A 13,064-nucleotide genomic window follows, 5' to 3' on the forward strand; every position below is an offset into this window, starting at 1 on the left:
ACAACCTAGATCCCTCGCATTCTCAGTTCACAATAGAGTTTGCACTCCTATGAGAATCTAATACCCCCACTGATCTGACAGGAGGGGGAGCTCAGGTGGTAATGTGAGTGACAGGGAGCAGCTGTAAATACAAATGAAGCTTCGCTTTCTGGCCCCACTGCTCACCTCCTGTTGTGCCGCCTGGTTCCTCGCAGGCCACGGACTATCTTCCACTGGTACAAGTCTGTGATCTGGAGGTTGGAGACCCCTGAATTACACCATTATTCTATTCTACCAAGTTTGAAGATACTGAGCATGATCTGATCATAAAATCCCGTTTGTTTTCCTCTTGTAGCCAGGCTAAAATACTGGCATCCAGAACCTTGTCCCCCAAACTCCACTATACTTTCACTCTTATACTATACTCTTATATCCATAAATCTCTTTTCATTTATTCTTAAGCATGTCAATTCATAGGCACAGATGAGGAACTTTTTTGAACTTCGTACTTCATTTAGCATACACACACAAACACACATACATGCACACACACACACACATATACACACACACACAAACACACGCACACAAACACAAATCTTTTACTGGAGCCAAAAATATTTAGTTACAGCTACTACTCTTCAATGTAAAAAGTTCATGCCTGTGCTGAAAATGTTATCTTTAACACTCTTGAGCCCACCAACTTCATAGGCCACACATACAGTCATTGGTTTGAAAAAATAGATAGTATATGTGAGTTTGCATTCCATTAGTAAGTAATATTTACTCAAAAATCCAGTGTATTCCTAAATCCAATCATTATTCACATATTCTTCTCTCATTAAGCTTGTTTTTTCTGCTTTGTGACTCAAAATGTATATGTGATTCAAAATGCATATGTGATTCATAGATCAGTTAAGAGTCCTATGCTCTGAAAATTAATCTCATGATCTAACTACATTTCTAGGGAGACATGATTTTCTCTAAATTTTAAGAGCAGACACTATCTATGTTACCCACTTTTATGGTTTTTAAATAATTGTTGTCCACATTGCTGGAATGATTAATGAACAAAGGCTGAATTCTTTTTGTTTTCAAGCCATGTTTTCCCTTCCCACTAACAATCTGTTTCTTTGAACACTTTTCAACACACTGAAAACAATCCCACTGAAACAAAACACCCTGGTTTACCTATCTCCACAAAACCAAAAATTTTAGTACTTGAACTGGTTTATCCCTTTTTCTACTAAAAAATTAAGAATAAAATATTGCTATCATTTTTATTCTTAAGGATTTTAGAAAAGTTCTAGGAGGGAAATCATCATCTGTTATACAATTTGAAAATATATAATTTGCATATAAATATTTCTGGAAGGAAGCCATTAATATTGGTAGTCCCTGGGGAGGGATATGGGAAAAAAGAGATGGGAGTGAGAATTTTCACTGTGTACTCTTTCATATTTTTGAATTTCAAACCTTGTAAATATATTATCTCTCCCAAAAATTTAAATTAAAAACTAAAATAAAGGGGAAAAGTTATTAGTTTTGAAATTCTGAGGGATGGAAGGTGAAGAAAGGGAAAGATATTCAATGCTAGAGTAATTAAACATTAAATTTAATAGAACTAGTGAAACCCATATCTGGAGAGAAACAGCCTTAAATAATCAACAGCCAAGATGCAGAGAGGAATTTCATATGTAGGAAACATTAAGGAAAATGAGAAAAATGGAATAGAACATGAGTTACAGAATATATACAATGTTCAACTAGAAATTTGTGGCCTGTTGTCACTGAGAAGAGTTTAATGATCATTTGCTACATAATAGGGAGTAACTTCCATTTTATTTCATACAGTGAGCATAAAATAGATGTCATGGTTTAGATAATAAAATCTGCCAGCAGTACTTAAAATAAACTTGTAAAAAAAAACCAAGGGAATTAGCTAATCCCATTAAGAACAGAATAATACAGCAATTTTACTGAGCTCATTTATCAGTTCTAACAGTTTTTTGGTGGAATTTTCAGGATTTTCTATATATAAAATTGTGTCATTAGCAAATAGACAATTTCACTTTTTCCTTTTCTATTAGGATGACTTTTATTTATTTCTCTTAGCTAATAGCCAATTAATCAACAGAAAGAAGGAAAAGGCATCCTAATAGAAAGGACTTAGTTCAGGACTTACAGAACTATGTTGAAAAGAAGTGACGAGAAGGACATCCTTGTCTTACCTCTGATCTTAGTTAGAGGGAAAGCTTTCAATTTTTCACCATTGAGAATGATATTAGCTATGGGTTTGTCATATACAACCTTTATTGTATTGAGGTAAGTTCCCTCTATACCTATTCTGTTGAGAGTTTTGATCATGAAACAGTTGAATTTTGTCAAATGCTTTTTCTGCATCTATAGAGATGATGATATGATTTTTATTCTTCATTTTGTTAATGTGGTGAATCATAATTGTTGATTTGCATATATTGAACCATCCTTACATCCAGGGATTAAATTTCACTTGATCATAGTGATTAATTCTTTTAATGTGCTGTAGAATGAAGTAGAAGAAAACACAAATAAATAGAAAGATATCACATATTCATGGATTGGAAGAAGATACAACAACGACAACAAAAACACATCAGGTCAATATCCCTGATGAACGCTGATGCAACAATCCTCAATAAAATACTGGCAAACTGAATTCAGCAGCACATCAAAAAGCTTATCTACCACAATCAAGTTGGCTTCACCCCCAGGATGCAAGGCTGGTTCCATATATGCAAATCAATAAACATAATTCATCACATAAAGAGAACTAAGGCCAAAAAGCCCATGATTATCTCAATAGATACAGAAAAGGCCTTCAATAAAATTCAACATCCCTTCCTGTTAAAAAGTCTCAATAAACTACATACTGACGGAACATACTTCAAAATAATAAGACCCACTTATGACAAACCCATAGCTAATATCATACTGAATGGGCAAAAGCTGGAAGCATTCCCCTTGAAAACTGGCGCAAGACAAGGATGCCCTCTGTCACCACTCTTATTCAACACAGTATTGGAAGTTCTGGCCAGGGCAATCAGGCAAGAGAAAGAAATAAAGGGTATTCAAATAGGAAGAGAGGAAGTCAAACTGTCTCTGTTTGCAGATGACATGATTGTGTATTTAGAAAACCCCATCATCTCAGCCTAAAAGCTTCTTAAGCTGATAAGCAACTTCAGCAGTCTCAGGAAACAAAATCAATGTGCAAAAATCACAAGCATTCCTATACACCAACAATAGACAAGCAAAGAGTCAAATCAGGAATGAACTCCCATTCATAATTGCTACAAAGAGAATAAAATACCTAGGAATACAGCTAACAAGGGAAGTGAAGGACCTCTTCAAGGAGAACTACAAACCACTGCTCAAGGAAATAAGAGAAGAGACAAACAAATGTAAAAACATTCCATGCTCATGGATAGAAAAATCAAGATTGTGAAAAGGGTCATACTGTCCAAAGTAGTTTATAGATTCAATGCTATTCCCATTAAACTACCACTGAAATTCTTCACAAAATTAGAAAAAAACTATTTTAAAATTTATATGGAATCAGAAAAGAGCCCAAATAATCAAGACAATCCTAAGTAAAAAGAACAAAGCTGGAGGCATCACATTACCTGACTTCAAACTATACTCCAGGGCTACAGTAAGCAAACCAGCATGGTACTGGTACAAAAACAGACACATAGATCAATGAACAGAATAGAGGGCCCAGAAACAAGGCCACACAGCTACAACCATCTGATCTTTGACAAAGTTGACAAAAACAAGCAATGGGGAAAGGATTCCACATTCAATAAATGTTGCTGGGATAACTAGCTAGCCATATGCAGAAGATTGAAACTGGACACCTTCCTTACACCATATACAAAAATTAACTCAAGATGGATTGAAGACTTAAATGTAAAACCCAAAACTATAAAAACCCTGGAAGAAAACCTAGGCAATACCATTCAGGTCATAGGAATGGGCAAAGATTTCATGATGGAAATGCCAAAAGCAATTGCAACAAAAGCAAAAATTGACAAATGGGATCTAATTAAACTAAAGAGCTTCCGCACAGCAAAAAGAAACTATCAAGAGAGTAAACAGACAACGAACAGAATGGGAGAAAATATTTGCAGAGGTCTAATATTCAGCATCTATAAGGAACTTAAACAATTCTACAACCAAAAAGTGAACAACACCATTAAAAAGTGTGCAAAGGACATAAACACTGAAGACACACATGCAGCCAACAAGTATATGAAAAAATGCTCAACATCACTAATCACTAGAGAAATGCAAATCAAAACCACAATAAGATACCATCTCACACCAGTCAGAATGGCTATTATTAAAAAGAAAAAATAACAGATGCTGGTGAGGTTGTGGAGAAAAGCAAATTGCTTATACACTGCTAGTGGGGGTGTAAGTTAGTTCAGCCATTGTGGAAAGCAGTGTGGCAATTCCTCAAATAACCTAAAACAGAATTACCATTTGACTCAGCAATCTCATTACTGGGTATATACCCAAAGGAATATAAATCTTTCTACCATAAAGACACATGCACACGTACATTCATCACAGCACTATTCACAATAGTAAAGACATGGAATTGACCTAAATGCCCATCATTGATAGACTGGCTAAAGAAAATGTGGTAATATATACCAGGAAATACTATGCAGCCATAAAAAAGAACAAGATCATGTCCTTTGCAGTAGCATGGATGGAGCTCGAGGCCATTATCCTAAGCAAACTAATACAGGAACAGAAAACCAAATATCACATATTCTCACTTATAAGTGAGAGCTAAATGATGAGAACTCATAGACAAAAGAGGAACAATACACACTGAGACATACTTGAGGGTTGAGAGTGGGAAGAGGGAGAGGAGCAGAAAAACCTATAGAGTACTATGCTTCTTACCCAGATGATGAAATAATCTGTACACCAAACCCCCATGACATGCAACAAACCTGCACAACAAACCTGCACATGTACCTATACAACAAAACTGCACATGTACCTCTGAACCTAAAATAAAAGTTAAAAAAAGGAATAATATAAAAAGAACAGTATAATCCAAACATGATTAAAAAAATGGACTTAGTTTTAGGTGAAATAAGTGGGATTTGAAAAGAAAGGACATCTAAATATTTCCAAGAATAGAAAAAAAGGTAGGAGTTCCAGAGTGAAGAGCCAGGAAATATATTAGAATCCAAAAGAATTTAGGAGGTAAGAACATTTTCTGATTCAGGCAATGAAAATTCCACTTACTAATATATTAAAGTGAAGAAATTAAATAGCTGTGATAAATCTTATTTTACACAGGTAAATATGGTACTACAGCACAGTTATAATGCAAAGACTAAAGGTACAGTGGGTCCTCCGTAATCCGTGGGTTCTGCATCCATGAATTCAACCAATGGCAGATCAAAAACATTTTTTAAAAAGAGAATGGTTGCATCAGTACTGAACATGTACAGACTCTTTTCTTGTCATTATTTCCTAAACAATACAGTATAACAACTATTTACATGTCATTTACATTATATTAGGTATTATAAGTAATCTAGAGATGAATTAAAGTATAAGAGAGGCTGTGCATAGGTTATATGCAAATACTATGCCATTTTATTTCAGGGACTTGAGCATCTGTGGATTTTGGCATCCAAAGGGGGTTCTAGAACCAATCCCCCATAGATAATGAGGGATGACTGTATATAAGTCAATAGAATAGGAAAACAAAACATGAGTTCAGAATAGATGAAAGACTCCTTTAAGGAAGATATTCTACAAAGGGAAGAACAGAGGACAGTATACAGGGCCCTAGTGAAGGGCACCTCAGCTACAGGGAGTGGAGGAAGAAAAGTCTGTAAAGATAAGAAAACAAACAGTACAAATCAACAAGTAAAAGACAGAAAGATCTGTGGTTAGAAATAGATATAACAATAAGAACAAGCAATCCACAGAAATGAATCCCACATGGATAACAAATATAATTAAACATTCCAAGTAGCTAATTATAAGAGAAATGGAATGAAAGTATGAACACCACAAAGTGAGCAGTTGAGGCTGAGGCGTGGGTTGGTGAGGAAGAGTATAGATTCTGATGGAAGTGTTGACAGACCAGAAATGGCATGAGGATAGTTGTAGATGGCAGTTCTGAGAAGCTGGAGAGGAAATGAAATGAAAGGAGATTAAGCAGAAGCAAGAGTGGGATGCAGTGATTTTGAAAGGAGGCAGATCCATAAAAACCTGAATACATAAGGACTGAATCTAAGATCACTGGAGACGGCAGGGAAGAAAATGTAAGAGAAGGGGAAAACAACCAAGAAAGGGAGGTCCTTGAGGGGCAGCTTGATACGTGATCCAGAGTGCAAGGATGGGGAAGAGGAGGCAGATCACTCTCCTGCTAAAAGGCCAAGCAAAGAAGACAATGGATATTGGCAAGAGTCATACTCGGAGATGACATTTAGGTATCTGAGGAACTAATACTCTCTATATTCAGTTAACCCCAAAAGTTTAGAACTTTCAAGATGGGTTATCTTCAAAGTGTTTCCAAGACATCAGGTTCTCCTAGGGAAAGTGAGACTGACTTCCATGTCCCCATCTGCCTGGATCACGCTCACTCACCTGAATAGCTCTTATGTGGGGCTTCCCCCTCCAGCGTCCATGGCCCCTCTCTTTGCTCCAACTTGAAGGTGGCCTCTGACTTGGGGACTTGGTACCCTGTTAAGAGGACATGATACACGATTGGGTCCAGCTGATTGGGTTTCAGGGGATTTTCAGAAAAGTAAACACATTTCACTGGGAACAGAGTAATAATCACAAAAATGAATAGAACTGAATCTCAGACAAATCAAGGGTCATCACATATGAGATGTCAGGCAGCACTCAGCAGCTGAGATTAGAAATATCCTCACTGAGGCCTCAAAGATGCAAGGGCAGCAGTGCTTACCCACTGAGAGCGGGTGGCTGTAGTTCTCTAGTGTCATATCCCAGTACAGGCATCTCTGAGCAGGGTCCAAGTGCTGCCACTCCTCCCTGCTGAAGTCCACAGTCATATCCTCAAATGACACTGATACCTGTAACAACACAATCCCGTTCAAGGTAGCATGGTCAGCACTGGGGATGGAAGAAGGTCGGAAATTGTTTTTAATGCATTTTCTCCATGATATCCCATATGGTATGCCTCTTAAATACCTAGTTATACTTAACATTGTGTAGGATAAAAATATCTAATGTAAATTTCTCCCACTCATTGTGTATTAAATTCAATCAGCAAATCATGTCTCTACTCAATCTCAAGCCTTCTTTTAGTTTCTTGAACATAGGGAATACAGTTATAATAACTGCTCAAATGTCTTTATCTACTAATTCTATCATCTGTGTCCCTTCTGGGTCAATTTTGATTGATTTTTCTCTTCATTATAGGCCATATTTTCCTGCTTTTTTTGCATGCCTGGTAATTACTGGATGCCAGACATTGTGAAATTTATCTTTTTGGGCCCTGAATATTTTTGTATTCCATAAATATTATTGAGCTTTGCTCTGGGAAGCAGTTAGGTTACTTGGAAACAGTTCAATCCTTTAAGGTCTTAGTTTTAAGCTTTGTTAGGTGGGACCAAAGTAGCATTTAGTTTGGGGGCTAATTTTGTCCCACTACTAAGAGAAAGACCCTTTTGACTACCTGATGCTTCATGAATTATGAGCTTTTCCACTCTGGTGAGAACAGGCACTATTTCCAGTCCAGTATGAGCTCTGCTAATATTGTTCTTTCCTTGGTCTTGAGTAGTTTCTTCACACACACTCATAGATCAGTCTACCCAACTGAATATATAAGGGAGACCTCCTGCAGATCCACAAAGTTCTTTCTCTATGCAGCTCCCTTTTCTCTGGTATTCTGTCCTGCAAACTCCAGCCACTTTGGCCTACCTGTACTGTTAGCTAGCCCTCTTCAACACAGGGAGACTGCCAGGATCTACCTGGGTTCCTCTTCCTTATTCTATGGATTAGAAACTTTCTCCGGGTTGTAAGCTGGAGCATTCACAGGGCTGATCTTATTTGATTCTTATTTCTCAGGGATCACTGTCTTTCAGTGACCGACACACAATGTCTTGAGAATTTTGTTTTATATAATTTGTCTGTGCTTCTTTTTAGTTTTTTTTTTTTCTGTTGAGATGGCAAATCCATTCCCTGTTACTCTACCTTGTTCAGAAGTAAAAGTATAATCAGATTTTTTATGTTAAAAATATTATGCCTCCTATAGGAACTGTACTTCAGGGTTACCTATAGTTGATGATATGAAGTTCTTTTTTTTTTTTTTTGGAGGCAGGGTTTTGCTTGAGTACAGTGGCATGGTCATAGCTCACTGCAGGCTTGAAGTCTTGGGCTGAAGTGATCCTCCTGCTTCAGCCTCCTGAATAGTTGGGACTATAGGTGTGTGCCACCATGCCCAGTTATTTTTTTAAATGTGGATATAGGGTCTTACTGTGTTGTCCAGGCATGTCTACGAACTCCTGGGCTCAAGCAATCCTCCCCCTCGGCCTCCCAAAACATTGAGATTACAGGTGTGAGCCACCGTGCCTAGCCTGAAGTTGTTCTTTATAGAAGTATTCCAGCTAATAAAGAGGGAGGGATAGCATTAAAATATCACTATTTTGAAAATCCTAATTAAATAATGGACCTAGGCAATGATCATCAATGGATGCTAAACATTTAAGTGAAAGGCTGCAGGGAGCTTTATAATCTATGGATCAGGTTCAACAACACCTGAGCCCACTGATTAATCTTAGCACATAAAGATATTGAGGAATTATGCACCTCCCAGTGATATGCAAGAATATGTACGAAACACAACTTATGAAGCATTTTGCCAAAAAATTAAACCTGAATATGTTCAAGCCTCTAGAGCTAACAGCTTACATTAAATATGAAGGATCAAGGAATATCTTCAGTGATATCACAAGGATGTCATCAGCCAAATCCAGAATATGGGACATTCTACAGAATAAATGACCCAGTTTCTTTAACAAATAAATAGCAAGGGAAAATGTGAAGCTAATCTTTTATAGAGTAACATAAATTTAAGAACTGTATCTCACAAATGCAATGTGTGGCCTTTGTTTGAATCCCAATTCATTTTTTTAAAAAGGCATTCATCAGATATGCCCAACTGACTTTTTTTTTTTTTTTTTTTTGAGACAGGGTCTCACTCTGTCACTCAGGCTGGATTGCAGTGCCATGATCATAGCCCACTGCAGCCTTGCCCTCCTGAGCTCAAATGATCCCCTCCTGCCTCAGTCTCCCAAAATGCTGGGATTACAGGCATAAGCCACTGCACCCAGCCTCAACTGATTTTTGAGGAAGATGTAAAAACAGTTCAACGGAAGAAATATAGGCTTTTCAACAAGTGGTGTTGGTGCAATTAGACATTGTAACAAGTAAATAACCTCAACATAAACCTCACACCTTATACAAAATATAATTCAAAATGGATCATGAACTTAAATATAAAACATAAAACAATAAAACTTTTATTGGACTTCATCAAAATTAAAAACTTTTGCTCTGTGAAAGATCATGTGAAGAGAATGAAAGACAAGCTACAGACAGGGAGAAAATATTTGGAAACCACATATCTGACAAAAGACTGACATCTAGAATATATGAAGAACCTCAAAACTCCATGGTAAAAATCCAGACAATCCATTAGAAAATGGGCAAAATATATGAATAGACATTTTGCCAAAGAGCATATAGAGATGACAAATAAGCACATGAAAAGGTGTTCAACATCAGTAGACATTAGGGAAATGCAAATTAAAAACACAGTGAGACACCTATCAGAATGGCAAAATGAAAAGTGGTGACAATGTCAAATGCTGGCGAGGGTGTGGAAAAACTGGATTATTCAAGCATTGCTGGTGGCAGTGTAAACTGTAAAGTACCACAGTCAGTCTAGAAAAGACTTTGGCAGTTCTCATAAAACTAAACATGAAATTACCATAAATCCAGCAACTGCACTCTTGGGTGTTTCTCTCAGAAAAATAAATGAAACTTGTGTTCACACAAAAACCTGTACACAAATGGTCATATCAACTTTAGTTGTAATAGCTCCAAACTGGAATCAACCAGTTATCCTTCAACAGGTGAATGGTTAAACAAACATGTACATCCATACTATGGAATACTACTGAGCAACGAAAAGGAATGAACAATTGATACATGCAACAGCTTTTCATTCATTCATTCATTCATTGAATGAACTAATTCATGAATGAATGAATGAATCTCCAGGGAATTATGCTAAGTGAAAAGAGCAAATCCCAAAAGGTTACATACTACAGATTCTACTCAACATACATCCCGTTATAAACCCATTGTAAGTTGAGAGTACCATAATTCAAAAATGCATTTAACACACCTAACCTACCGAACATCATAGCTTAGCCTAGCCTACCTTAAATGTGCGTAGAATACTTATATTAGCACAGTTAGACAACATAATCTAGCAAGAAGCTTATTTTATAATAAAGCATTGAATATTTCATGTAATTTGTTGAATATTGAACTGAATGTGAAAAAACGGAATGGTTGTATGGATACTTGAAGTACAGTTTCTACTGTATGTGTATCACTTTTGCACCATGGAAAAGTTAAATAATTTTAAGTCAAAACATTGTAGGCCAGAGACCATCTGCACATGATTCCATTTATATAACATTTTTGAAATGATAAAAGTTTAGAAATAGAGACTAGATTAGTTGTTGCCAGGGGTTTTAAGACAAAGGGATAAGAAGAGAAGATAGTTATGGTTATAAAATCGCAACAATGAGGATCGTTATGGTGACAGAACTGTTCTGTATCTTCACTGTGGTGGTGGATATAAAAACTTATACATGTGATAAAATTGTACAAAACTAAATACATAAATAAGTACAAGTAAAACAGGAAATCTGAAAAAGAACAGTATATAGTATCAACATCAATATTCTTATTTAAATTTAAACAAATTTAAATTAAAAGGACACTTATGAGACTATTAAGGAAATGCTATGGTTTGAATGTGGCCCCCAAAGTTCATATGTTAGAAACTTAATCTCCAATGCAAAAGTGTTGAGAGGTAGGACTTTTAAGAGGTGATTAGGTCATGACAGCTCTGCCTTCATGAATGGATTAATGGTGTTATTGTGGGAGTGGGTTCCTGATAAAAAGGATGAGTTTGGTCCCCTTCCTCTCTCACACGCACATGCTTTTTCACCATGCGATGCCTTCTGCCATGTTATGATGCAGCAGATGTGGCCCCTTGACCTTGGACTTCTTCTTCTTCTTCTTTTTTTTTTTTTTTTTTTTGAGACAGAGTTCCCCTTTTGGTGCCCAGGCTGGAGTGCAATGGCACGATCTTGGCTCGCTGCAACCTCTGCCTCCTGGGTTCCAGTGATTCTCTCACCTCAGCCTCCAGAGTAGCTGGGATTATAGGTGCCCACCACCACGCCCAGCTAATTTCTGTATTTTTAGTAGAGATGGGGTTTCGCCATGTCAGCCAGGCTGATCTTGAACTCCTGACCTCAGGTGATCCACCCACCTCGGCCTCCCAAAGTGCTGGGATTACAGGCATGAGCCACTGCGGCCAGCCAGACCTTGGACTTCTCAGCCTCTAGAACTGTAAGAAGTAAATTTATTTTCTTTTCTTTATAAATTATCCAGTCTGTGGTTTTCTGTTATAGCAACACAAAGTGGTCTAAGAGAGGAAATTTATACACAGTGTAGGAACAGATAATATTAAGAAATTATTTTCTTAATATTGTTAATATTTTCAGTGTGATAATGGCATTGTAGTTAAGCAGGGATACATACTAAAGAAAGTAAGGAAGAAATGATATTACTTCAGTGATTTTCTTTAAAATAACCCAGCAGTAGTAGATAAAACAAGATTGGCCATATGCCCATAACTATTGATAACTGTTGTATATTGATGATGGATACAAGGGGGTCCATTATACTATTTTTGTGTTTCTGAGTAGCTTGAATATTATAAATTACACATGGATAAGTTCTGTAATATGAAAAAAATAGACAATTTTTAAGAAAAAAGGAAATGAACACAGAATGGGCTCCCATACGGTCTAAAATTGTACTAAAAATTATATATATAACTAATTCCCCTTATAATTTTGATCTATCTGTGGCTCAAGCAGTGTCAAAAGACTGCTGTTATAGACTGAAAGTTTGTTCCCCCAAAATTCATATGTTGAAATCTTAACCCCCAATGTGATGGTATTAGAAGGTGGGTCCTTTTGGAGGTAATTATGTCATAAGGTCAGAGCCCTTATAAATGGGATTACTGCCCATATAAGAAAAGACACGAGGGAGATGATCTCTTTCTCTCTCTCAGCCATGTGAGGATACAACAAGATGACCATCTGCAAACCAGGAAGAGGGCCCTCACCAGCCAAAGATTTGCCAGCACCTTGATCTTGAACTTCCTAGCCTCCAGAACTGTGATAAATAAATGTTAGTTATTTAAGCCATCAGTCTATGGCATTTTGTTATGACAGCCTGAACTAAGACAGCTGCCCAAGAAAACTATTACATGTCACTGAAATGCATTCAGTCCATCCACTGAACATATAATTGAACTTTTTCTCTTTGTATGAAATCAGGCCATCAGAAAGGTGTGTCCTCAAATACTCTTGGTTGCTTGTTATAATACATTTGCTGAGATTTGCTTTGACCCTAGACCTTTTGCTGCCTCTGAAGAATGCTCTAGAACAGAGGTAGGCAGCCACCCTCATTTGTTTACACACAGTCTAAGGCTGCTCTCACGCTACAACAGCCGAACTGAGTAGTTGCTACAGAGACCATACGACACACAAAGCCTAAAATATTTACTATCTGGCCCTGCAGACAAAGCTTGCCAAGTCCTGCTCTAGAAGATAGCCAAAGCAAACACAATACAGTAGTCCCCCCCTTATCCATGGTTTCATTTTCTGTGGTTTCAATTACCCATGGCCAATCACTGTCTAAAAATATTAAATGGAACATTCCAA

General features: G+C 37.0%; 1 protein-coding gene across 1 annotated transcript in view; it reads right to left on the minus strand.

Moving 5' to 3' along the window:
- LOC112130717 (zinc finger protein 630-like) overlaps window positions 1–13,064 on the minus strand; it is a 36,065-nt gene that overhangs the window by 20,247 nt on the left and 2,754 nt on the right. The window contains exons 2-3 of the mRNA XM_054544170.2: window positions 6,971–7,097; window positions 6,646–6,741 (exon numbers count right to left, since the gene is read on the minus strand). Coding sequence (XP_054400145.1) covers window positions 6,646–6,741; window positions 6,971–7,076 — 202 coding nt within the window. The 5' untranslated portion in view covers window positions 7,077–7,097. The remainder of the gene's footprint in view (window positions 1–6,645; window positions 6,742–6,970; window positions 7,098–13,064) is intronic.

Source organism: Pongo abelii, chromosome X, assembly GCF_028885655.2.
Source record: "Pongo abelii isolate AG06213 chromosome X, NHGRI_mPonAbe1-v2.0_pri, whole genome shotgun sequence".
In the NCBI taxonomy this organism is placed as follows: Eukaryota; Metazoa; Chordata; class Mammalia; order Primates; family Hominidae; genus Pongo; species Pongo abelii.